General features: G+C 39.1%; 1 protein-coding gene across 1 annotated transcript in view; it reads right to left on the bottom strand.

Moving 5' to 3' along the window:
- DLGAP2 (DLG associated protein 2) overlaps positions 1-26,584 on the bottom strand; it is a 709,806-nt gene that overhangs the window by 198,395 nt on the left and 484,827 nt on the right. The window contains exon 5 of the mRNA XM_084623310.1: positions 17,793-17,825. Coding sequence (XP_084479436.1) covers positions 17,793-17,825 — 33 coding nt within the window. The remainder of the gene's footprint in view (positions 1-17,792; positions 17,826-26,584) is intronic.

Below are 26,584 nucleotides of genomic sequence, written 5' to 3'. Positions count from 1 at the left end.
CAGGTTAATTGATACCAAGAGAAGACAGAAATTTAAAAAATGAGACAAAGGAGAAAAGTTTCCGATCAGATTTGAAAACAGAGACAACTGCTGGAAATCTATTGCTGATAACAGAAGGAAAGGCTCCCTTAACAAAAGTAGCAAGATAATGTTCTGGAACATGGTCTGTGAGACAGGGTGAGGTAAGTTCAGAGAAATTTGAAAACAAACAGTCAATTTTGAAAGGATCATGAAATGTATCCCCATGAGCCACTGCTTGGAGAGCAGGGATGACACAGTTAATCTTCTTTGTGCAGGTCAGAAAACAAACAGCAGGGGGCAGATTCTCAGATGATGTTAACTGTCCAAACTCCACTGATTGGTGTCATAGCTCCTCCATGGATGTAAATGGGCATAGCTCTGTTAATGTCAATGGAGCTATGATAGTTTACACCAGATCAGGATCTGCCCCCCAGACTTCTGCGCTGGCTGGAGTCTGGAAAGCTCAATCATAAGAAGACTTTAGAGAAGGCAGTTGCAATGGCCCAGGTGAAAGCAAACTAAGGTATGGATGAGGATTTCAGTCCAGGTACAGGCATTGTCAACAATATGGGGCTGAACCAAAGGTCCGCTGAAGTTGATGGGAGCCTTTCCTTTGATTTAAATGGATCTGGGAGCAGGCCATACAGAGGGAATGATAGAATCATAGACAGATGTAGGAAAAGAAGAGCTGAGGGGTCAAAGTGGCATAAGGAAAGTAGAGGGAAACTGAATAACTGAGTCAAGAAGGGAGATAGAAGGTACAGAGCTGTGGCTGAGGATGCTTCTCTTGGCCCAGCAAAGCATTCTCTCAAAGTGATTGGAGATGAAGGAAGCTCAGATGAACCAACAAGTTCACTTGATCAAAACAGGCAGATAAGAGTCATAAAAGTGTTGGAAGATCTGTATGCAGCTGAATAACTGTAAAAGTGGAAGTTAATGTTAGAGTAGAAGAAAATGAAGAGACAAAATGCAGATAAAAGGCCAAAGGGCTAAAAATGATACCTTTGTTATTGATGGCTAAGGTGAAACAGGATATGAGAATACTATTTGGAAGGAATGATAATCACACATTACAACAAAGTGGGAATTTTCTGTAATATTTTCATGATGCCTATGTGTGCCTCAGTTTCCCCCTATACTTTGCACTGCTACCTAGTGGTTGGTGGGGGAGGGATTAAGTTTGCTCTCAGAGTAGACTAGGAGACATAAGTCTGTGTATGTCACTTCCTTGTCTGGAGGGAATAAATAGAGTTGTTAAGAAACTGGCTGAAACTGACCCAGTCCAACAAGGGGTCCAGAGATACAATGCAAGCTCCAATGGATTGACACTCTCAGCAAGGACTATGAGCAGAGAACTCCAGAACAAAGGACTGAGAGATATGCAGTTGGGAAATAAGTGTGGTCTTTGAGCTCTGGAGGAAGCATGGGCTGTCACCTGGGAACTGACTGAAGGAAGGAAGGAAAATCAGAGAGAGACAGAGCCTGAAAACAGAGTTCATTGCAGCTTGGCTGGTGAATTGTGACTTGGCCGGTGAATTGTGGCTTGGCCAGAATGAACTATGCTAACCTAAGGACTTCCTATGCTGTGTTCCAGCTGACTAATAAATCCCACTCTGTTTTGAAAGCATGGTTTGGGGTACTTGCAAACAATTGTTGCGGGGCATTAGTCCCTGAAGAGTGTACAAGTGCCTACCAGGAGTCTATCTTCTCACTGGGCAGAGTGCTGAAATAAGAGTGCTAAAGTCCCAGAGGCTGAAACTGGGAGGCTGAGAGTTTGAGTGGCCTACCCTGAAGGAAGAGTGTTATCCCTTGGGTCTGGCACACACGAGGGGTTCCTTCTAGAGACTGTTCAAAAGCTGGAGGTGTAGCACAGATCCTGTGGATCTGTGACAAATGTTATTTTATAATAAACCAAGACAAAATCACTTTGCTTTTTTCAACTGATGACCAGGGTGACCAGATAGCAAATATGGAAATTCAGGACAAGGAGTACGGAGTAATAGGCACCTACTTAAGACAAAGCCCTGAATATCAGGACTGTCCCTATAAAATCGAGACCCCTGGTCACCCTAACTACAGGTATATGAAAAGTAAAGGATTACTATGACATCTGGGCATTATTTAAAAAGAAATCTGAAATCTCACCTATCACAATCCATATGTAGTGTTGGATCTTTAGTTTTCCAAAAGCTGCTTATTTTAATAATGCTTTGAAATAGGATGTTTTGTTTATTGTAATGAAAACATGAGGCCATTCCATACTTAAAATAATTTAAAGTAGGAGAAAGTTCCCTCACTTAAAAAAAGTTGCCTATACTGTTCAAAGTGACTATTCCATGCTATTAGATGAATGAAAAGTATTATCCTGCTTGAGGGAGAAATACTGTTTGGAACATTTTTACATTAATTTTATTTATGAATATAGAGCTGCATTAATTATTAATTGCTTTCCTCTTTTATTTTTTTTTACGTGGATCAGCACTATAAATGCAGTTTTTCCACCCAAGACAGCCTCAAATCAATTTATTTCCAGTCTCTTGAGTACAGGTAGATAAACCTCAGTTTCTTACTGGGTGCACAACTTCATAAAACAGTGTCCAGGGGGAAAACAGGCATTTCCAACTCAAGCATATAAAATGTGTGTATTCCAATTTAAAAAAAAAGACAACACAAAACAGTTTCAAACATGAAAATAAATAGTTTGTCTTTGAGAAAACTATAGTACTTGGTACTAAATAAGAAATGAACAGTTATAACAGCTGCCTCCTACTATGGTATAGCATGCATGGTACCAATTTGTACTGAATGTTTGCAGAGACAAAAAATTATTATGGATGCATTGGTGTGAAATTTCATATAGTGTTAGATTTCACGCAATTTGGATTTTTTTATAGTTTAGTTCAATGTAATAATTTGTTTAATAGAAAGTATTTGAAATTGGGCTCTGACTAAAATTCCTCAGGGTTTCTAATATTTTATCGTGGACTAATATCGATAAACAACATTGCCTTTCTACATAAAAGTGGGTGACAGGTGAATCTTGAGTACAGGGGGTACAATGCAGTTTTTTAAAAGAAATACTTAGGATGAAAGCTCATATTTTGCTGCTATTTGTTGTTACCTCCACAAATAATAATTTAGTGGTAAAGAGACTGTGCAGAAGAGAAGGGTGAGATGAAGTCTAGCGCATGATTGCAATGTCCTGAATACATAGTGTGTGGTAGCCTTGTTCAAAGCTCAGACTTCAAAAATCACATTCTTCTATACCTTTATGTATTTTAAAACATCAGTAATGTCTAACTTAAGTCAGGATGCTATCTCCCCATTGTATTGAAAATTGCTAAGTCTATCTTTATGAGGGATGTTTCCAGGGGATAGTATATTATTTTCTCCAGTAGAATTATTGCTCCATATTGCCAATAAAAATAAAAATCTAAAACTGCAGGAAGTATTAATATTATTATGTTAGCATAAGATGCCATATAAATTCTAGATAAAGTTCTTATATAAAACATTCTACAGTTCCCATAGCAACAGGCAACATACTTGAGCTAACACAGGTGCTTTCCATTCTAAGACCTTCATTGTCATCACAAATACAAAAGTGATTCTTCTAAGAAGCTCATATTGTGACAGATAAAACACCAGAAAACATCTGATGGCGGTATAGCCCTCATTTCAGAGGGAGCTTGACAAATTGTTCCCCTCTCTACCCACCTGACTTTCATAGGATTTTCTAGGGTGCCCATCACTGCAGTGTTTTAAGTTAAATATGCCAGGCAAGGTTCCTAATCTTCTGCTTTTCTCTATTAATTGATAGAGAAGGCACTAGTTATGATACTCATCTACATGGTTTCTCATCTTCCATTAGTTGGTTATGATGGGGAAGGTCCAAATGAGAGCCTTTCACCAGGCACTTAAAGTTTGTCAAACTCTGAATTAATCTGACTCCTCAAGTTCCACCCAAGGCAGCCTCAAATCAATTTATTTCCAGTCTCTTGAGTACAGGTAGATAAACCTCAGTTTCTTACTGGGTGCACAACTTCATAAAACAGTGTCCAGGGGGAAAACAGGCATTTCCAACTCAGGAACTGACTGGAACTTGAGGAACAAGCTGGAGCTACTCCCGTGGGCTCCATCTTCCCCCCCACCAGTCAGACAGTATGGGTAACATTCACCCTGTCTTGTTGCAGGAAGGCCAGCACAACAAGTACGCTGAACTGCTTAAGTCTCTTGTGCTTACTCCACCCTAAATGCACTCAAGTCAGATATACACAGTCCCAAGTTCCAAAATGGATCTTGTTATCAGGCTTGAAGCACTTTCAATGTTGCATTAGAAAAACCCTGTTTTTTTTCAATACTTCATAATCAGCAAAAAGTGGCTGTGAAAATTTTAAACAGCTGATGTAGCATGATGCCAAAGCATATTCTCACTAAAGTGATGCTTGATTTCCATACCCAGGTAGTTGTGGCCTAAGTCAGAAGTTTGGAGCACCATAATCTTTACATATGCTCAGAGCCAGATTGAAATGCCCTGGCTCACAGTGAGAAGTTTATCCTATCCTGAGTAGCGTCTTTTGCCAAAAGTGGTTCCAATGAAGGCAAAAGGACTCTTTCTGCAGAACTACTCAATCATTGAGTCTCATTATGAGTAAGAGTACCACAATCTGTCCCCTTATCATTAATGGTACATTTGAAAGTGATCTTAAGACCACCACTGAGCCTGACACCCATCATGAATCTTTCCCCCAACCCACAATATTTGGATGGTGAAAGTGCAACACTGTTAGCTTAACAGCTGTCAATTATTATGCATGTTTTGGGGATAAAGATAATTTTTTTGACTTTCAATTTATTTTCTCATATTTTTGTCTTGGACAGTGCCTCAAAGGCAAAACTGACAGTTACTTGGACAAGCAAATGTGTCGCTAGAATACAAATACCCAGCATTGTGGGTAAGTACGGGAAACGTGAAACAAAACGAGGAGACAATATTACAGTTCAAGGATGAACATCTGAAGTACAGCTTCTAATGCTGATGAAACTAAACTAAAAGATGCATTTAAAAATTAAATCCTGGCAACTAGTATTTTTCCATCTGCAGTACAGCATCTCTCTGTTTTGTGCACCCACACAAAGTAGTAATCCTTTTTTTTAATTTTGTCTTAACTCCTCCTATCGACCCTTCTTCTGAACATACATGGCCTGCCTCTGATCTCATTTACTCCAGTATCAATCAGGAACAAGTCTAATTAAGTAAAGAGAATTAAATTGATGCAAAACCAGAATTAGGCCTACCAGGTAGAGAAGGAAAATTACCACTACAAATAAATAGTAATTATTATTTCCACAGTAATTTGCTCTATGCATTTTTACTCCACACACAGGCTACTCTACTTGCTCACATATGATAAATAGCAAATTAACCCCTATACTAAGGGTCAGCACAAAGCCATAACGCTCAAGTGGAACTTAAAGAGTGCATTTGCTTTCTACTGACCCACAGCACAGGCATGAATTTCACCCTCATGATAAAGTACTTCCTCCCATACAGATTTCAACACAGTAGTCTGCTCTTGAGTCACAGGGCAGGTTATCTGCTCCTAGAGGATAGGATAAGCAGCAAATTTCCTGCATCTGCACAGTGACAAAGTACTAGCCACCAAGCCAGGAACTGGCTGTCTCCATAGTGTACCAGCAGCGCACAAACTCCAATATTAGAAACCCAGAAAAATCACTGATTTTTAATAAACAAATCTCAACTCTAGGACATCAAAGACAACTACAAAATTACAGAATTTTCCAAAATTTCTGGACACAGGACTCATGACCACGTTAGGTAAGAGGGGGAAAAATCCAATTTTTAAAATATATTGTCTGCAGTAAACCTGATTCTCCTCTGATTTACACTGGAGTAAGATCAGTCAGGCAGCATTTACTGGACTAACTAAAAAAGAAAAATGGCAAACGCAAGCTTTCAAGAATTACACTAAAATCATACCATCCATCAGTCTAATCTTAAAACAGTAAATACTATGGTTTATATTTCTACTTTTAACATTCTTATTATAGTAACTGTCTGGAGAGTAGTTTCATGTCATACCACTACTTATTCTTGTTAAAATCTTTGCAACAGGAAAAGGTATCAGAATTTTATTCTATGCAATACATTAAACTTGTCTTAGTATCCATTCAGTTTTCAGTAAGTTGGTTAGCTGCCAATTCCTTCCCTTCACAGCCTTGGTAACATGTGGGCAAGGCTGGTTGCTTATCACGTCATGAACTAAGTAGAAGTCATGGCTTTGTCACAGTAAAAAAATGTAAATGTTAAAAATGTACTTAGAAAAAAACAAAAAGTGTACTGGTGTCACATTATTTTGAGGACGCTGTCCTTTATGTATAATAATAATGATTAACTAATAGCTTAAAACTATTTTAAAATATAGGTTGCTCTCCCATATTCCACTGTGCTGGATATATAAAGAGCCAAAATTCATAGAGGAACCTTACTTAATATTGAGCTGTCTGGGGTCATAAAGATTATGAATGTTCTTGTAACCCTGACAAAAAGCATACTGTGGTATAGAAAAGTGTATGATACTAAATGAAGCTGTCATTTTGTAAAGTGTTCTGGGAATAATCTACAGCTGGTGTAAATTGGAATTGCTCCACTGAAGTCATGAACTCTGAACTACGGAGCAACATCTATATGGTATGTTTCAGAGCAGCAGCCGTGTTAGTCTGTATCTGCAAAAAGAAAAGGAGGACTTGTGGCACCTTAGAGACTAACAAATTTATCTGAGCATAAGATTTCGTGAGCTACAGCTATATGGTATGTTAGCAAGGTTAGTTAGAAATGTTACCAAATATTTAATAATACCACCTCTGTATTTTAGAGCACCTCCTAGATGAAGGTTTCAAAGCATATGATACATGTTAATGAATTTAGCCTTGGAGATTTTTTATCCATATTTTTAAGATAAGGAAACTAAGTGACTTGCCGAAGATCACATAAGAATCTACTTAGAACTATAACTTCTGACTCTTAGACCACAGACCTTAACAACAGACCATTCTTTCTACTCCAGACAGTATGTTATGCAAAGTAGTTAGTTTCTTTTCAAGCAAATGTAGGATTTAATGCAATATCAGAACAGTACTTTTACATTTTCTGCATGCGTCTAACAGCTACAATAATTTTATACACAATAATTCAGAGAACTGCCAGAACCTATATTTTAAAATATCATGTTGGCAGATTAATGACACAAGCCAACCTAATTGACCACTTCTGCAACCCTTAGTCCAAATTAATTTCCTTTAGGATTTGCCCTTGGCTATAATTCCAATTTTACACCTTCCTTCACATGAGTTCCCATAGAATATAGAATTAGCTTACAACATCTGAATATCATTCTTTTGAAAGAATGGAATAGATTCTTCATTCTGACCTGTTTCCTTCAACATACTGATGCATTGGAGCTATTTAAGATGTATTGCAATTTAACAGGCTTTTGACAATGTCATTTCGAGCTGCGTCCCAGACTAATGTAGAGCAAGAACGGATGACTGACAATGCAGAAAAATCACTGCCTTAGTAGAATGTTCAGAATAACTTGACATGCCCAACATCAGAATTACTGCTGCCTCTGCTGCTCTCAAATAATTATGTTTCAGATTTTCAAGGAAGAAAATGTTTAATTGAATAGAGATCAAGTAATGAATTAATTTATTTTGTAAATCAAAGATACATCATCCTGCAATAACTATGGTCCAGATGAAATTTTCATTTTCTTTTCCTTCAATTCTGTTTTAACGTAAAGAATGAAACATATAATCACACTGTTTTTATATTGCAGCCTTAATATCAAGCACCCCCAGAGCACTTTACAACAAGAACAATTAATTAATAAAATGACAACAAAATTAATTAAAAGCACAACTGAAAAAATAAGTCATTAACTTAACATTATATACAGTCAGGAGTTCACCAGACTTTATCTAGAAGGACAGCAAGTTTCACAAATGACTGGGAAGCAAGAGATAAAATCTCTCGCACTTCAGCTATATTCAACTGTTATCAAAGAAAAGAAAAGAAAAGAAAAGAAAAGAAAAGCGTGGCGATAGACAAAGGAGATGGAAGCCGACTAATCATGTGGCGAGAAATATACTCCGACTAATCATTTGGCGAGAAATATACTCCTCTGCAGAGGGTCACCACCTTACTTCTCACAGGTACCTCTTTTCAAAGAATGTTACTCATTTTGGTTCCAAAGTTATCTTAACTCCAGTGCCCTCTTGGTTTTTCTTGTTGAAAAGTATTTATTTACATCCAAAATAAAGTATCATGAAACTGAGATTATAGAAAGAGTTATTTTCACCAAAGGAAAGAACCCCACATCATTTTCAGATTCCTGCATGAGTAATTTTCTGTGTCCCTCATTTTGGGTCTTTAACACACACTGCGTTCCATGTTTGGCAACAGAGCTATTGGCAATTTTCTAACAAACCATTTTTAATTGAAATTGAAACATTCCACTGGGAATGTTTTCATTTTGACAAAAAACAGTCATGTTTCCAACAGATGCCTGCCTTGTTTCCTGCCTCCTCAGCAGAATGCCTTTCTGGCTACCAGATAGATCAAGCTCCTTGGCCTTCCAGGCTCCTCAGCAGCTCACCTGGTGGACAGCCACAGAGCCGGGGATCTCAGGGCTTCCAGCCTCTCAGCACCTCAGCAGCTCATCTAGCAAGCTCCTGGGGAGCTCAGGCTCCCAGGCTTCCAAGTGGCTCAATAGGCAGGCTGCTGAGAACTCAGAAAGTCCTGGGAGCTCCAGCTCTCAGGCTCCTTGACAGCTTTCCCAGCAGGCTGCTGCAGATCCAAAAAACTGAAAAGCCCCTGGGAGGTGGGACTGGAACTTTTTGAAAAATTTCATATTAGTTCTTCTGAAACTGATTTTTTTTATATTCCTTCCATGAAAAATTCTGTATCTGTGTCTTTTTGTTCTGATTCCGAATGTTTTTTTTTTTTGGAACTGCAAAATTTTCCGCAAAATTTTCAGCTCTGCTTGGCAGACTGAGAGTTACGGTCAGCAAAAAGCACATGAACCACTTAAATTCCACTTCAGATGTTGAGGGCTTACGTGAAATTTATTTGGTGTATAGGCCTTTTACTAGCATTCTGCTCAGGTGAAAATTTCATCCAAGTTGAGCCGCGAAAGGCCATGCAAAAAGTATCCAGAATTAATGAAACTTTAAAATTACTGCTGAACCATGGACCAGTGGCGCCCACCAAGACAAGTGCAATTTATGAGAATATTCACTCATTTCTGACCATACCCACAGAATTCTGCAAAATATGGGAAATACCAGGAATAGTCAATGAGTCACAATAGTTCTTTTTGTTTTGTTATCACACCATTCCCTGTACATCGGTGATTTGATGTCTTTACTTTTTGTGTTATCTATCAAGATTGCACTGTTTGTTCCTCAGCTTGGGTCCTCTGCTCTAATTTAGTGTGGTGTAAATCAGGATTAATCCCAATTAACTTCACTTTAAGTGTGAGATTGGAATTGAATCAGTCTTCAAGAGGATAGTTAGAAAGTAGCATCTTTATAATATAATATCTCCAACAATGTCTTTGAACAGATTGATTTGTCATCCAAATGGTAATGACTTTAGATGTCACAGATTTTTGATGCTGAGAATCTTGGATTAAACACAGCCCCTGATCATCTGTTTTACAATGTCCACCTCTCCCTAATGTTCCAAAGAATTCTGAAAAACCACACGGAAAATTTAGAGAATGTAGTTAGACAATGTAAGATTTACTCTAACTTATTACTGAATGCCACAGTTGCCAACAGCATGATTGAGCAGGCACTGGGCTGGTAAACTATGATTTCAACCACAAGCAATGGAAAAGAATACAATGTTCACATAACATCTAAACTTAACAGGATGGTTAGTCTGGAATACAAACAGTTCAACAGATTACTTACTAGCTGTAACCCGTGGAATAACACACACTCTCTAAAAGGACAAAGTGCTATTTCTTCAGGTATAAAAGTAGTCACAAACCAACTATCTTTCATTGTCAGGTGCATTCAAGGAGTTAGAATGTATTCTTATTGGCATTTTTTAGCCATCCCTCCCCTAATTCTTCCTGTAAGACAATATACTACAACAGCTGTATGAAGATTCGAGACATATCCTGTTTGCCTCTTGAAAGTCCCTGAGTTACCATGCAAATCTGTATCTAAGGATAGATTTTTGAGTTCTGAGTACAATGCTGAAACCTCAAGTACCACAAACCCTGAAGATTCTTTTGCCAGCATTGGTGAAAAGCTATCAGAATAAAAAATAAGGCATTTTAAAGTTTGGCTTCATTACCCAAAATGAATGAAGAACTGTTGGAACAAGTATTCACCCACAATCTTAATCCTGAAAGAGGTTTGGGCTTCATAAACTGTGAGCTACGCAAAAGATGTGCAAAAGCTTAGCCTTTGGATCTTATTGAAAAGGGCCTATCAGGAAGCTTTTATCAATTTGGGAAGTTAGTAAAGAAAGGAGGAAACATTCCAGAGCTGGTGTTGGAATGGAATTTGAAGAAGATATAACAAAAAGCTAAACTACTACAGAACAATTATACAACCTATTTATCAGCCGAAGGGAGAAAACTCAAGCATCTGGACATCCTGAAGTCTCTAGTAACTTCTATGCAACTATGTCAATTTATATCAGCTGAGAATCTGGCATTATGAATAGACCCTTTTTTTCATCCACGAGGATGTGTATTGATATGTATTTGGCAAATCTTGTGGATGACAAACACAAAAAGAACAGGGTCTACCTGGAAGTGAGATATGCTTGTGATACATCACTTTCTCTACTTAAAACAAGTGACATTTTCCACCTGGTAAAAATCTATCAGAAATTTCTAATAGACACTATTCTACCTATCTCTAATTCTACTTCGGCATGCTGTACTCAAGACACAAGTTACAATACAGGATTTGAATCTTACAGTGGAAAAGATTTCTATACATTATAGATTCCTAAAATCACATCAATTTTAAAATTATATTACTAAGTTTGCCTAATGATTCATGTGAAAAGAATGCCAAAGGCTTGTAGAACATATTTTGTATGAACTTTATATTGCTATTATTATGTTTAAGCACTGAACAGATTAACATTTGTAATACTGGTACTGCAGGAAATAACTATATTGTTGAATCATTTCAAAATTTCTACAATAGTCATGTAGAAAATTCAGACCATATGTACAGCAGAGTTAAAATAGTTGACTTCGTGTTTTTAAATGTGTTTTTCTATCTTAAGTGTTTCTTCTCCATATTTTAAGACCTGCACAACATAAAACAGATTGTTATTAATAACCACCTTTAACCTAAGGCACTATGTAAATAATACAAACAGTCCTATATCTGTCCCAATTTACAAGAGTCTAACATATAGGCCTGAGGCAGAAATTACTGAGGGAGATCCAATGGCCTGTGGTATGCAGGAGGTCAGACTAGATAATCATAATTCATTAACAGATTCAAACGCCAGAAGGGTCCATTGTGATTATTTAGTCCAACCTTGTGAATAAGACAGGCAAAAACTTCCCCGAATCAATTCCTGTTTCAACTAGAGCACATCTTTTAGAAACAGATCTAACCTTGATTTAAAAATCACCATGGAGAATCCATCAAAACCTTTGGCAAATTGCTCTGGGGGTTATTTCCTTTCTGTAAAATATATATGCCTTATATCCCGTCTGAATTTATCTAGCTTCATATTATACCTTTGTCTGCCAGATAGAAGAGCCTGTTATCAAATATTTGTTCCCCATGTAGGTACTTATAGACTGTGATCAAGTCACTCCTTAACCTTCTCTTTGTTAAGCTAAATAGATTGAGCTTCCAGCATCTACCACTGTAAGGCATGTTTTCTAACCCTTTGAAGTGAGCTGTAGCTCACGAAAGCTTATGCTCAAATAAATCTGTTAGTCTCTAAGGTGCCACAAGTACTCCTTTTCTTTTTGCAAATACAGACTAACACGGCTGCTACTCTGAAACCTGTTATTTGTTCTTGTGGCTCTTCTCTGAACTCTCTCCAATTTATTAATGTCCTTCTAGAATTGTGGTCACCAGAACTGGACACACCATTCCAGCAGTGGTTGCATCACTGACAAAAAAAAAAAAAAAAAAAAAAGAGGTAAAATAACCTCTTTACTCCTATTTGAGATTCTTATTCTGGCATATGAATCTATGAATGTCGAGTCCAAAAACCCTTCTAGTTTTCTGTCTGCTTTGCTTCTGACTGGGAGAGTCACATTGGACTTCTGGGGAAAGTGAATCTATATAGTGAAAGCTGCCAGTAAGGGATTACTGGCATCAGACCCACTTAATTCCTTCCTTTAAAGACTAAAAGCATTAGTGGCAGTTGCCCTTCTTTTTTCCCTTCTCTCCAGCATCACAATGGAGAAAACACAAGGAGTATATGAGGGAGGAAAGAAGAGGCTGATACAATCTGTCCCTTTAATGCAGCACCGTAGAGCGCAGTCAGGGAAAGAGGGACTAGTAGCATCCAGTCCCATCAATACAACAGCACCAGAGTGCACCCAGGGGAGCAAGGGGCAGGCCGGGCTTGTTAAGGTCTTGCCCCTCAAGTGAGCTACTTCGTTCATTGAAAGGGTGCAGAGCTAAGAGCTGCACATGCTTGCAGGCTGCCTTTGTAGCCCCTCTGGGCAGAATCAGGGTACTTCAAAGGTTTGTGACTTAGATGCAGAGTTCCACGCTGTCCCCCCCCACCCCCCAGCAGCAGCAACAGGGACCAAAGGAAAGCTGAAGAAGAAGAAAGGAGGAGCTAGCCAGCCCATGATTTCAAGAGGGCAGAAGGTCGGAGCCTGTACTTGGGAGGAAAGGAAGAGGAAGGGTGCTATGCCCTGGCAAGGTAAGTGGGGTAGATAAAAGTGGAAACAGAGGGCTGTCACCTAGAGAAAGGGAGGGAGGGAAGCAAGCAAAAGGGGCTAGCTACTCTCTCATTGTCAGGAGAAGCAGTGGAATGATGGTGCGAGTTATAGCCCAGGAGCTGTTGGGGAGCTAATGTATGTATTGAGGGAATGGAGAGAGCCCCTAATGGATTTGTCAAGAACAAATCATGCCAAACCAACCTCATTTCCTTCTTTGACAGGGTTACTGGCCTAGAGGATGGGGGCAGGGAAGCAGCTGGTATAGCGATATATCTTGATTTTAATAAGGCTGTTGACACTATCCAACATGACAGTCTTATAAGTAAACTAGGGGAGTGTGGTCTATTTGAAATTACTGCAAGATGGGTGCATTGCCGGTTGAAAAATAGTACTCAGAGAGAGTTACCAATGGTTTCCTTTCAACCTGGGAACCCATAAGAACGGCCATATTGGGTCAGACCAAAGGTCCATCGAGCCCAGGATCCTGTCTACTGACAGTGGCCAATGCCAGGTGCCCCAGAGGGAATGAACAGAACAGGTAATCTACAAGTGATCCATCCCCTGTCATCCATTCCTAACTTCTGGCAGTCAGAGGCTAGGGACACCCAGAGTATGGGGTTGCATCCAGTGTTCCCTTCCATGTGCGGAATTAATTTTGTTACGTGCACCACTATGGAGGTGATGTGTGGTGAGGGTGGAGCTGAGGGGTTCGGCGTGTGGGAGGTGGCTCAGGGCTGGGGCAGAGGCTTGGGGTGCAGGAGAGTGAGTGCTCTGGCTGGGGGTGTGGATGGTGATGAGGGGTCTGGGGTGCAGGCTGCCCCAGGGCTGTGGTAGGGAGACAGAGGAGTCCCTCAGCCCTCTCTTGCCATAGCAGCTGGGGGCCAGGTGAGAGGCGCCTCTCCCTGGCCACAGCAGCTCCGGTGGGTCTGGGTTGGGCTAGGCCAGGGAAGAGGCACCTCTCCTGGGCTGCGGCAGTTCTGGCGGGGCTGGGCTGCGCTGGGCCGGGGGAGGGGCTCCTCTCCCTGGCAACTCCGGGGGCCTGGGCTGGGCTGGGCCAGGCCGGGGAAGGGGCTTCTCTCCCCGGCAGCTCCTGTGGGGCTGATTGGGCCAGGCCATCGGAGAGACGCCTCTCCCTAGCAGCTCTGGCAGGGCTGGGCTGGGGGAGGGGCACCTCTCCCTGGAAGCTCCGGTGGGGCTGGGCTGGGCCGGGCCAGGGAAGGGGCGCCCCTCCCTGCCTGCATGGCTTTTGATAGCCTGCTGTGCAGCCACCTTACAGGGAACTTAGGTTGCATCCCTGACCATCTTGGCTAATAGCCATTGATGGATCTATCCTCCATGAACTTATCTAATTCTTTTTTGAACCCTATTATCCTTTTGGCTTTCACAACATCCACTGGCCACAGGTTAGACAGATTGACTGTGCGTCATGTGAAGAAGTACTTCCTTTTGTTTTAAACCTGGTGCCTATTAATTTCATTGGGTGACCCCTGGTTCTTGTGTTATGTGAAGGAGTAACACTTTTATTCACTTTCTCCACACCTTTCATGATCTTATATCCCCCCTTAGTCATCTCTTTTCCAAGCCTGAAAAGTCCTAGTCATATTAATCTCCCCTCATATGGGCTCTGTTCCATACTCTTAATCATAGTTGTTGCTCTTTTCTGTACCTTTTCCAATTTTAATTTATCTTTTTTGAGATGAGGTGAGCAGAACTTCACAGAGAATTCAAGGTTTAGGCATACCATGGATTTATATAGTGACATAATGATATTTTCTGTCTTATTATCTATCCATTTCCCAGTGGTTCCTAACATTCTGTTAGCTTTTTTGACTGCTGCTACACACTGAGCAGATGTTTTCAGAGAATTATCCACAATGACTCCAAGATCTCTTTCTTGAGTGGTAACAACTAATTTAGATATCATCATTTTGTATGTAGAGTTGGGATTATGTTTTCCAATGTGCATTACTTTGCATTTATCAACACTGAATTTCATTAGCCATTTTATTGCCCAGTCACCCAGTTTAGTGAGATCCCTTTGTAGCTCTTTGCCGTCTGCTTTGGATTTAACTATCTTGAATAATTTTGTATCATCTATAAATTTTTCCACCTCACTGTGTACTCCTTTTTCTGGCTCATTTATGAATAGGCTGAACAGCACTGGTTCCAGTACAGATTCCTGGGGGACACCACTATTTACCTCTCTCCATTCTGAAAACTGACCATTTATTCCTACCCTTTGTTTCCTAACTTTTCACCAGTTACTGATCCATGAGAGGACCTTCCCTCTTATCCCATGACTGCTTACTTTGCTTAAGAACCTTTGTCAAAGGCTTTCTGAAAGTCCAAGTACACTATATCCACCAAAAAGGATCTGAGGTTTATAGTAGATCACAAATTGAACATGAGCCAATTATGTGATGCTATTGTGAAAAAGGCTAACATAATTATTGCGTGTACTGACAGTAAGACGCAGGAAGTAACTGTTCCATTCTGCTCAGCACGGGTAAGACCTCAGCTGGAATATTGCATCCTGGTTTGGGCACCTCACTTTAAGAAAGATGTGGACAAACTAGAGAGTCTAGGGGAGAGCAACAAAAATACAAAGACCCATACATTTTGGGTGGCTAGAGTTTCCTCCGATGAAGAGCCTTAAATCTCATAACTAACATGTCCATACAACATAGTGATTTTATGCTAGGGGTGTGAATCCACTTAAAGATCCACAGCTTTAGACCCTTACACCCCCATAGTATCTGTGTGAAGTCAGTGGGGATCCATATGAATATAAACAGGACAAGGGCCTAAGTCAGCAAAGCTAACATAGTTACACATGTGACTAGCTGAACTACCACAGTAGGAGCCAATTAATAACTAATGACCAAAGATAAGCATACAGTCTTCGCCTCGGGGGCATTGTAAAACATCCCACACTGGGGATAAATCTCTCTGTGAGGAAAAAAAGTGTCCCAGCTCTGCCAGAAAAATTGTGTGCGCGCAGGGGACAGGTTATTTGCTGCATTTGCCAGGGAATGACATCTCTTTCCATAACAAATGCTAACAAACCAAAAGCTGGTGCCTTGGCTAAACTAAGCTATGATGAAGAAACAGCAGCCAACTGAGCAATATCAAGCAGCACTGAAACTGAGGAAATTGTTTCTCTGGGTTAAATAGATCTCCATTTTGAACCTATATAAATCAAATCCCCATTTCCAGGCTTTTACTCCTCATGGACACAGATATTATCAATCTGCATCTCTTTGACGGTCGACTATGCACAGGATATATGTGTCCCTGCTATGCAAAGGGCCACTTGATAGAGTTGCATGTGCTTACACTTAGGATGCATTTGGCCTTTACACTGGATGTTTTCTTAGCAGAACAAACATGGAGTCTCCTTCCCACTACTTTGCTTCACACAAAATAATACTGAAGCCCTACTGTTAGTCTGCTTGAGTAATCTCCTTCTGTTAAAGTGGCCATATTTTCAAACTAAAAAGGCTGTTTTTTGTTGTTTTTAATGAATGTGTACTGATGCTACTTCTGCCAACTTCTGACTCAACAGTGATTTTATTCCTGTCTTAAGAAACAGATTTACAGAACCCTTAGATTGACTGGGGGTACATTACTCCAGGAGTATTCTCATTTATACCAGTGGGACTACTCAAAGTACTTAATGAGTAAGGATGGCGAAATCTTGCCCCCACATAAGCATCTGAAAAGCCCAGCACAAAACCGTCCCCCTTCTGTAGTTATTTAAAACAACACATTTATTGATTGCATGAAAACAAAGATAAACTTGATGTGTCCCAAAAGACATTTGGGCACTTAGATATCATATGAAAGACCAAGACTGTTCTAATAAAACGGAGACATACAATCTCTACCTTTGGGTCAACAGCTCCTTGGATACCTAACATGTTATGACTTGGATTTCACCACCTGTTTCATTTTATTGGACTCATTGCTCTACCATGAAGGGAGATTTTGAGTAGAGGTAGACATCTGGACATTTGTAAAACAGAGAAAGCTTGCAGCATTATGGAGACTGCTTATTTAAATGGACTATTGCATCAGAATTTTGATTGATTACGTAAAAACTACATTCCAGGCACAATGTAGAAATTCACTTGATCAATGAGCATCAAATCTAGCTCCTGACTGGAAAATTCCCAACCCAAAATGTTTACATTGGTTAAGCAAATTATGGCTCTGAGGATATAATAATGCTAATCCAGCCATCACAGAGACTATTTTTATTTTAAATCATGTTGGTCATGTCATATTAGATATAATTGTATGCAGGAAAGTTGTGAGAATTACTATAATGGTGTACCCCACCCTGGTTTGTCTCTCTACAGGACACCATCCCGTGACTGTTCAAAACTTCAGCAGGGTGGAAACAGAATCTTACACTTCCTAAATCATTATCCAGGCATAGGCTTGTTAATGTTACCAGATTATTAAACTGATCTCCACTTTGAACTCATTTCAATTATTCTAATTTGGATCTGAAATTTTTAGTTCCACAATCTTTTTCCTTTGGTTTGCTTTTACTTTTTAAAGATGGTGTTATTCCCATTGCAAACAGATTTTCAGTTATATTTTTTTAAGATTGATATTGGTATCTCCTCTTCATGTACCTGGACTAAAAATCTTAAGGCATAGCCTTCACATGAAATGGCATGTGGGGGAAACCACACAATTTGACAAAAAAACAAACAAAGAAAAAAGCATATAAACAAAATAAATATAAAACGCACAAGGTTACACAATATCTAACTGAAACTTTACCTGGAAATGCATGCCCTGTTAGAGAATCCAAACCTGAAATTAAAACAGTGAAAAAAAAATCTTTAACACTAATTTAATTGGTACCAAGATCACGTATCATTAATATAAAATTTGTCACAGGCAGCAAAGATAAAAACCTCATTAGGTAGTGTGTATAAATTTGGGTCCGTATGACATAGAAAAAGCAGTATGTAAATATGAAACTCTTGTACAATTTAACAAGTTCACTTGCTTTGTTATAACAACTTTAATCATGCTTCACTATAGTTAGGTTGGGTTTCGCAAGTAATTCCTTTACAAACCACTGTTTTCAGAGGTTTATTCCTTGAATGTGAACATGCGTTCTGAAGTTGTACATATGAATTTTTAGCCCATAGTAATATTTTTCTTTTTCTTGCAAATATAAAAAAAAAGATTCTTTAAAGATCTACGTTCAAAAGATGATAAGCCTGATATACTACTGCAGGAGCAGGGAAGTGTAAATTACTCCCGTATCCCAGGAGAATTCACTTTGAGGGAAAGCAGACAATGATACCAACACAGCAAATCCTTCAGGCTTTTTCCTACTGGTAGGACAAGAATCTAGAATTGTAGCTGTCAGGAGTAGTACCCTGCCATTTACAATTCTATATTTTTAACAGAGACCCATTTGGTAACTTATGAAAGATGCTCTATAACTCACACACTTGTGTTCATATTTAGGTCTGTAGATGGAATTGAACCCAAGCTCTGCTTTGTAAAACAGGGTCACAGAATCATGACTATTTAACAAGACTAGCAAGGGCTCCTTTTGTATTAGGAAGACAAAAGTAAAATATATTTGATTGGCCAAAGAAGTCTTCCTACCTAATGTAATATGGAATGGGGTGTGCAGACCTTTTGATCATACAGCAAAGCCTCATAGGTCAATAGCACCCCATCCCAATTACGACTATCACCCTCACAATGGTATTATAAAAGATATGCCACCATCAAGAGTTCCTTCCTCCCTCCACTCAGATTGTGAGATAAAAGTAAGCAGCTGTGTGTTCCCCAGGACAGCAGAGCAGGGGAGTTCTGTGCTTCCCATTAAAAGAGAAGAAGAGAAAAGGTGTTGGAGGAGGAATTGGAGGAGAAAAGCTCAGTGGCGAGTTTACTCCCCTATGTGCTTACTCCCCTATGTGAGTTCACTTGGTGTTATTCTGAAATTAATTTAGTCTTTATTTTTACCTGGAGATGGGTTGCTCAAGGATCTGAGTAAATTTATTAGAAATGTGCAGTAGGAGTTTTAAATAAACACAGCCTTGAAAAAGGGTTTTCCTTCCTGTTTGTAACAAACATAAAAAAAAGCGGATGTGATTTGAATATTTGTTGATGCAGCTCAAATGTTGAGCCTCCTACAGTACAGTTTTTATTTTTTTTTAAAATAGTTGTGGTGAAAAAATATATCTTCTGCTGGATAGGCTGACACACAGCTTCTCCCATTAGAAGGTAGAAGGAAAACATTCCTGACTGTGATGATATATAAATGTCCAAATGAGAGAAATTTACTGAGTACCAATAACATGCTCAATGCTATAAAAGAACAAAGAAAACATGATTCCTGCCCTAGAAAATACGGCTTTCCAAAAATCATACAAAGACACTGCACACTACACATATTCTACATGCATGTTAGATCAGTGGTTCTCAACTTTTACCATCTGAGTTACGACAGAAAAACACATTTTTAGATCTCCCTCTCCCATAAGAAAGGGATCATGGTCATGACTACTTTCAGTACCTGTTCATGACCCCTTGACCATCCATGTGTTACAGATTATACACAAGTGCTAACACTCACCTTCCCCCAAGTTAGGCGCCTAAATCCTTTGGTGGATCTGGGGCTTGAGTAATTGCTTGTTTATATAAAATAAAATAAAAATAAAAACATGGACGTAGACTGTTACCTATGAAATACATGTGTACATCCACTGGGACTCTGGGTAGAATGACTGCAAAACTGGATACTCTGCAGGCAATGCACATAATGCATCTGTCTCAAAATAAATCAGCACTAGTTTGTTGTACTACATGAATAGCATGTGTTTATTTCCTTGCAACTAGACCTACATGAGATGAAAATAAGGTAGTTCGTCACCCTCTTACAACTCTACTGTGTGAAGTTTTGAATAAAGTAAGTCCTCCTTTGCTAGTTGAAACCACTGAATTTTAGGATACATTGAACTCACAAATCATGATCCACAAGCCCCGCTTCCATCATTACTTTCCCACAATAAGTGATATGAACTAAAGAAGGCGAGCAGTGTAAAGGTTTCCCAAATGCAGACAAATACAGTCTGCTGCTCTTCCTTGCTAAAAACTTAAGTACATGCAATTATTACAGTTAATAATGGAATGAAATCTTTGCTGTGCCTGGAACAACTGGGGTTTCCAGTCTCTGCCATAGGGATTCTACAACTCTGTTACACCAATTAAAGGCCAGGATGATAGGAAGGGTTTTGAGCTGCTCTGTTTTGTTTCTTATGCACAGAACTGAAAATGGGAAGAACTGAACTAAAATTAACTAAATTGGTAAGAAACAGGGTGGCAGTGATAGATCATAACATTAAGGTCCATATGTTACCATTAAGCATATATTAAAGAAATAAGAAGATGGTTTATAGTTCAAACGGTTGGTAATTTAAGCGTGCATACAATGTTGGCACACAGCCAAAGACAGAGAGATGGCAGTTTTGGTCTATGGCTAGTGCATTGGTAGGTGGATATGGACTGAGGTCAAGTAAAGGTCACTCCAACGCTGCAAGGAGAGGTCAGTCCAAAACTAGGTTAGGGTCACCATCCCATAATAGCAAATATCCCATAATACTACAACTTATTGTGTAACAGCTTTAATTGACAGTTATAGACCAACCACAACTGCTAAATGTAAGTATGGACCAATCAGAGAGGGTCTGAAGGTGATTAGAGGATAGGTATGCTAATGCTAGGATTGGGAGACAAGCCAATCAGAACAGGCCAAAAATTTTATAAAATACAGAGCGAGTAGGCAAAGGTCAGTCAAGTAAGGAGCAGGAGATAAAGAAGGAGAACCAAAAGAACATCAGAAGAAGCAGCAGCAGTGCTTCTAGTGCAGAGCAGAAGGATCCTGACAAAACAGAGGAAGAATAACCTATGGAGAGTAAGCATGCTAGGTATAGTGTAGGATATAAAACAGAAGTAGGGTTAATGAATATGTATGGCTGGGATACTAAAGATGAGTGTCTGTAGTGTGTATGTTTATGTTACCATGTATAAAGTTTAGAGTTCATTAAAATTGCTGGCAGTGTCCTACGTATGACTGATCACCATGTGCAGAACATAATCACTTAAGCCATTCCAACTGTATAACATTACAATATTGGGTACTTTAGCTTGTATACCTGTGATAAGGGATTTATGTTTTAACTGATGTTTAGATGAATTGCATTAGGAAAGGCTGCTTACACTAAATAAAGAAAATACTTTTGGAAAAGTATTGCCTGGGTGTCAATCTTTTGACCAGAGGGCTGTATCCATGTTCTCCCAGCAGTGAACAAATCTAGTCTGTTCTGGGGAGTTTCCCGAAGGACATAGGGAGATCCTTGGTTAAGCCTGGCAATTCTACTAGGGCAGGCCGCCTCCTTTCTCCTTGCAGGAACTGATTAACAGGTCAACATCTTGGGAACCTGGAAGTAAGATACAGGAGGGATACTCGGGGATCCCTGAGTCTGTTCTTGGGATAACAAGAAGAAAAGCAATAGTCCTTATTATCAAAAAGACTTTGTATTCCCTGGACTGATTTTCAACTAACTATACGGGATCAGGTGGAATAAAAGTTTCTTGGATTCCATTTATCATATCTGTTGCTCTGATGTGGTGGTTTTCAGTTTGATTCACACAAGATTTCCAAAACAAAAAATAGGAACATTGATTAAAGTGATGTACATGCAGATGAAACACATTTCCAAACAGCATAACTACTATGTCCACAGTAGCAATTAGCAATAAATTATATTCACAAAATGCATACCTGATTGAGACAGTAATTCATTCATTTAAATAGAAGAGAAAAAAGACTGATTTGAAGTTAGTACTGACTTCTATTTACACTGTAGAAAATGTAGATGATTTTAGAAGGGGAATGGGGATATACTGTTCTTTAGTACGCTGCAATCATTTCATTAGCTCAGTGCAGAACAGGCATTAGAGAGAGTACAGGCTTTTTATATAGATAAGATCATTGTTTATTTCTTAGCATTGATTTGATTAGGATTTCCAGCATCACAAAGATGAAGTCTTCTCTATTTCCTGTCTCCAGGGCACAATTCTTCACATTTGAATAATAGCACATATTGTACACTGCCATATGCAGAGCTTCATCTTTCACCTGGGTGGTTCCTCTAAAGCAGGATTTGCACTAAAATAGTGATGTACAATATATCTTCTTCCTGGATTAACATCCCAGGTTTGTACTGCTGCTGCATTGTATTGAAAGAACACTGACACCTACTCTGGAAGCACAGTCGTGATGCCACACTGGGAAATGTATTTCAGGTGTAGAACACATGTAAGTAATTGTAATGTTAGGAATCCTTCCCTGGAATATCAGTGAGATACTGAAATGCCAAATTTAATATCTGTGCACTGATTCATTCATAGCAGAGTGAAGAGAAGCCAAAGAAACTCTAAACTATGCTTCTTTGCAAATATATGTTCCTTGGTTCTAAATGTTCAATAACTTCCCTGCCAGGAATTATATTTTCTCCTCTAATTCTTTGTGGTAGGCAAAAAAATATTACAAGAAGGCTGGATCCTAATTTACTCTGGGCAGGAGAACAAGAAAGCAGCAGTAGAAATAAGGGACCAAGAGTCATTCTGGGTGTGTACTGTAAAATAGCTCAGAGGACCTGGGAACAGTGCATTTTATAGTGGTCCTTTAGAAAGAAAAAGGGGGTGCAGTCAAGGGCCGAGGGCTGGATCCAGAAGAACTGCCCTACAAAAGTTTGGGACATGAAGAAGGGATATGAAGAGATGTGAAAGACTGGTCAGGGCCTCACAGAAGCAGGAGAAGTGGAATGGGGGTGGACAGCAGAGCTGCAGTGGCTGGAGAACTGGGATGACTTGCACAGGTCAGAAGCTGCAGTTGCAGCTCTTCCAGCCAGGACATGGGAAATAAAAATCTATGTCAGCCAGTGTGGGGATGGGGGAGGGAGCAGAAGCAGTGGTGGAGCAGCAGTTGGAAAGTATCTGAGTTCTAAAGTTATCTATTAAAAGTTGATGAGAGCTTTTGTGTTTTAGTCCCATTATTTTTTCCCCTGATTTTGGAGAAGTGAGACATGAATCTCAAGCTCTTCTCTTGCATGTCCGATCTGGCAGACAAAGTGGGCTGTTTTTGGCTGGATGCATTTTCTCCATCTCTTCCATTCTCTATCTCTTCCCTTACTTTGTTGTCTTTTCTCTCTTGTGTTCCATCTCCCCAAGCCTCTCCTGATTTTCTTTCGGTCCCCTCATCCTTCTTAGATTTGGGATGTTGGGAGCTCAGCACCTTCTTCCCTCCCTGGGATCTAGCTGAGACTCTTGTGAAAAACATCTCAAGAGTTGACAAGTCTGCACTCCCTAGAAGAAGATGGCCACTAGTGGATATACCTTTTAGGTTTGGGGACCATCCTTAAATAAAACTAGTAGGTAAGACAGAACGGCATCCATGCCTCTGTATGATGGCACTATAATGGAAATTTGCTTCCGCTGCAGAAACAATATACATTATTAATTAAAAGACTGTTGTTGCTGTAAAGACAATTCCCAAACAATTCTCATTTCTAGACCTAGATCTTCAGTAATTATTGTTATTTTATCCTCTTGCCCCTATCTCAATTAATAAGACTCAGTTTTCAGACTCTTTCTCATGGTCATTGCTACATTATCACACTTGTCTGTCATTATTTCTGTTAACAGTGCAATTATGATTTTTAATGTGAATTTATGTTTTCTATAATGATCCATCTGATAAAAATGGAGAAAAATGAGTTTGTAGATTACACAGACATTCATAATGTTACAGTAGTCAGCTTAAGAACCCCATAAATCATTTGCACTGGTTGTCTGAACTCTGTTTTTTTACCATCTCAGCAATAATGCAAGAAGAAAAATAATAGTTTGGTTAGATAGTTATGAAAACTGTCGAACAATGCACTATGTAAAGCTATTTATTTCTTGTTTTTTTTCTAGGTACAGGCATAGTAGTGATTAAACTACACATCAAAATGGGCCATTCAAATCAAATCCACAGGGGCAATCATGTATTGGTTCTGTCAGCTTTCAATCCAGTGCTGTCACTTGTTTCCCAAAGACACTAAATTCATTTTTATCTATTCTGAGTATAACCACATGAACAATGCAAGAACTGTTTGGGATAAATGGTTGTATGGAAAATTAAGTATCTTACTGTTAATAAATCTGATAGTCAGACATCTCTAAAAAGCACAAGTTAAAGTGTCAGGACGAAAATGAACTTAGTATAGCCAAACCAAAGCATTCAAAATTCATGAGTCAGGCCCTCAGAATCATGACACTGGTTTAAAAAAATCACGAGATGACAAAATATAATGAAGGTTGGGTTCTTTTTATTTGTATTCTGATTTTTGAGTCTTTAGGCTTGAACTTTCAAGCCTTTCACTGCAACGAGGGCTAGAAACACACTTTTTTAAAAACTAAAGTTGGGATTTTCAGGAGCTGGGGCTATAAAAAAACCACCAAATATTGAAAGATTTGTGATAAAATCCCAAGAACTGGTAATGTTGTAAAATGTACACTACCTCCAAAGCTACATTATTCCCGGGACATTGTCAACTTACATAATATTATAAAATTTCTGTACCTATCTTACTAGAAACACCTTATTAACACAGAAAGAACTGTAAAAATACTGTTGACTCTTGCATTTATTTCAGCTTGGACAATGAAAGCCAATTAAATCAATTATCTTTAGTTTAATTAGTTTCACCTCATCATTCTTGGTACTATAGAAACTTCAGTGGAATGTGTATTTGTAAAATAAATAACTCTTGCATGGACTTTTTTAAAAATGGTTTTAGGTTTTAGATTTAACTTCCTCAAAAATGTAAAGCTAAGCTCCAGGTCAACTTTGAATCGACGGAGTCCCATTAAGGCAGCCTTTGATGAGCATACCCAGAAACATTTTTTCAAGAGAGAAAAACTTGGGATCTATTGAAACCAGCCATCTTAACTGGATTGCACTTTATATTGTCCTCCCACATTCCTTCTGTTTTCCTTCCCCCCCTTTTTTTTTAAACTCTGCTGACTGAAAAATTACATTTTCTATATATTTAGGTAGTGTTCATTGGTCCATCTTTTTCCTTCTGTTGATCCCAAGCAAGCTGCTTGCTTAATGTTTCTGAGCGTAACCACAGTCTTGAGACTGATTTATCTAAACTCAATAGAGTAAAAAAACCAACCCTATTCTTTAATATCCTACAGAACATTCAGCCACATACAAGTGCCTCAAGTTTGAAATACTAATGCTTTGTACTTGTCTTACTGCCTTTCATCACAGCAATTCAAAGAACATTACACCACATTCCTCTAATTCACACTCTGACAAAACACTGTAACTCAGCAAGGTCCCCACGTACATAATACATAAATGCACACCTGATGCATTAAAAGTAAATGAGAAAAGTCTAAAATTGGTAATAAGGTTTTGTGTTAAGAGTGTCAGAGAAATATGGTGTGTGTATTGTATTATTTAAATGTTGCCAATGCAAGGCAGATTCTTATGAAGGACCATTACTGTGAGGTTTAGGTCTTAGATTCATAGACTTTAAGGTCAGAAGGGATCATCATGATCATCTAGTCTGACCTCCTGCACATTGCAGGCTACAGAACCTTGTCCACCTACGTCTGTGATAGACCCATAACCTGTGGCTGAGTTACTGAAGTCCTCAAATCATTATTTAAAGACTTCAAGTTACAGAGAATCCACCATTTTCACTAGTTTCACAAGTGAACTGGACCCTATGCTGCAGAAAAATCCCCAGCGTCTCTGTCAATCTGACCTGGAAGAAAATTTCTTCCCTACCCCAAATGCAGCAATCAGTTGGACCCCGAGTATGTGGGCACGCTCGATCCTGAGTGATCCCTTTTAAGGGATTGTGTTGGAGATTTAACACTTAAGTAACCTAAACTGCAATGAAACTAAGTTTTTGTTTGATTTATATTGATTTACTGATGGACAAACTAAGACACAGAGGTATACAAGATCCGAAGCTGGTCATTCTGCAGTGGATGGAAGCAAGCACTAAAGGGCTCTGAGAAAGCAAGGTGAAATCTTAAAGCAGAACATGGATAGTTCTTGTGTTCTGAAAATCTCTTGTCTAGCTATTAAACTCCTGAGTCCTCACTTGCAATATTATTAAAAATAAACCGATTTTCACCATAGCCTTTTCTTTCTTTTAAGGAGACTCAAATGAAAGGCTGCTTTTTGACCACTCTCATGATTCCAGGGAATGCTGTACCTTTAATTTCTCTCTCAGTCCCTCATGTGACAATCTTATATCTACCCTTCTCATACTGTGGAATCCCACAATTCATCCACTTTGAGATAGAATCAACAGGCTACAGCACCTCTGTTTATCAACCAACTTTCCTCAGCAGGTCCAACTGGGTTTGACCCCTGCCATAGACCTCCACCCGGGAGCCATGACACTAGACAGCTTCTTCAAAACGAAGTAATATTTATTTGTCCATAGGAAAATACCTATAGGATAGCAAAG

The sequence above is a fragment of the Lepidochelys olivacea genome (genome assembly GCF_965140295.1).
Source record: "Lepidochelys olivacea isolate rLepOli2 genome assembly, chromosome: 3".
In the NCBI taxonomy this organism is placed as follows: domain Eukaryota; kingdom Metazoa; phylum Chordata; order Testudines; family Cheloniidae; genus Lepidochelys; species Lepidochelys olivacea.
This window is presented reverse-complemented; position numbering and strand designations above follow the sequence as displayed.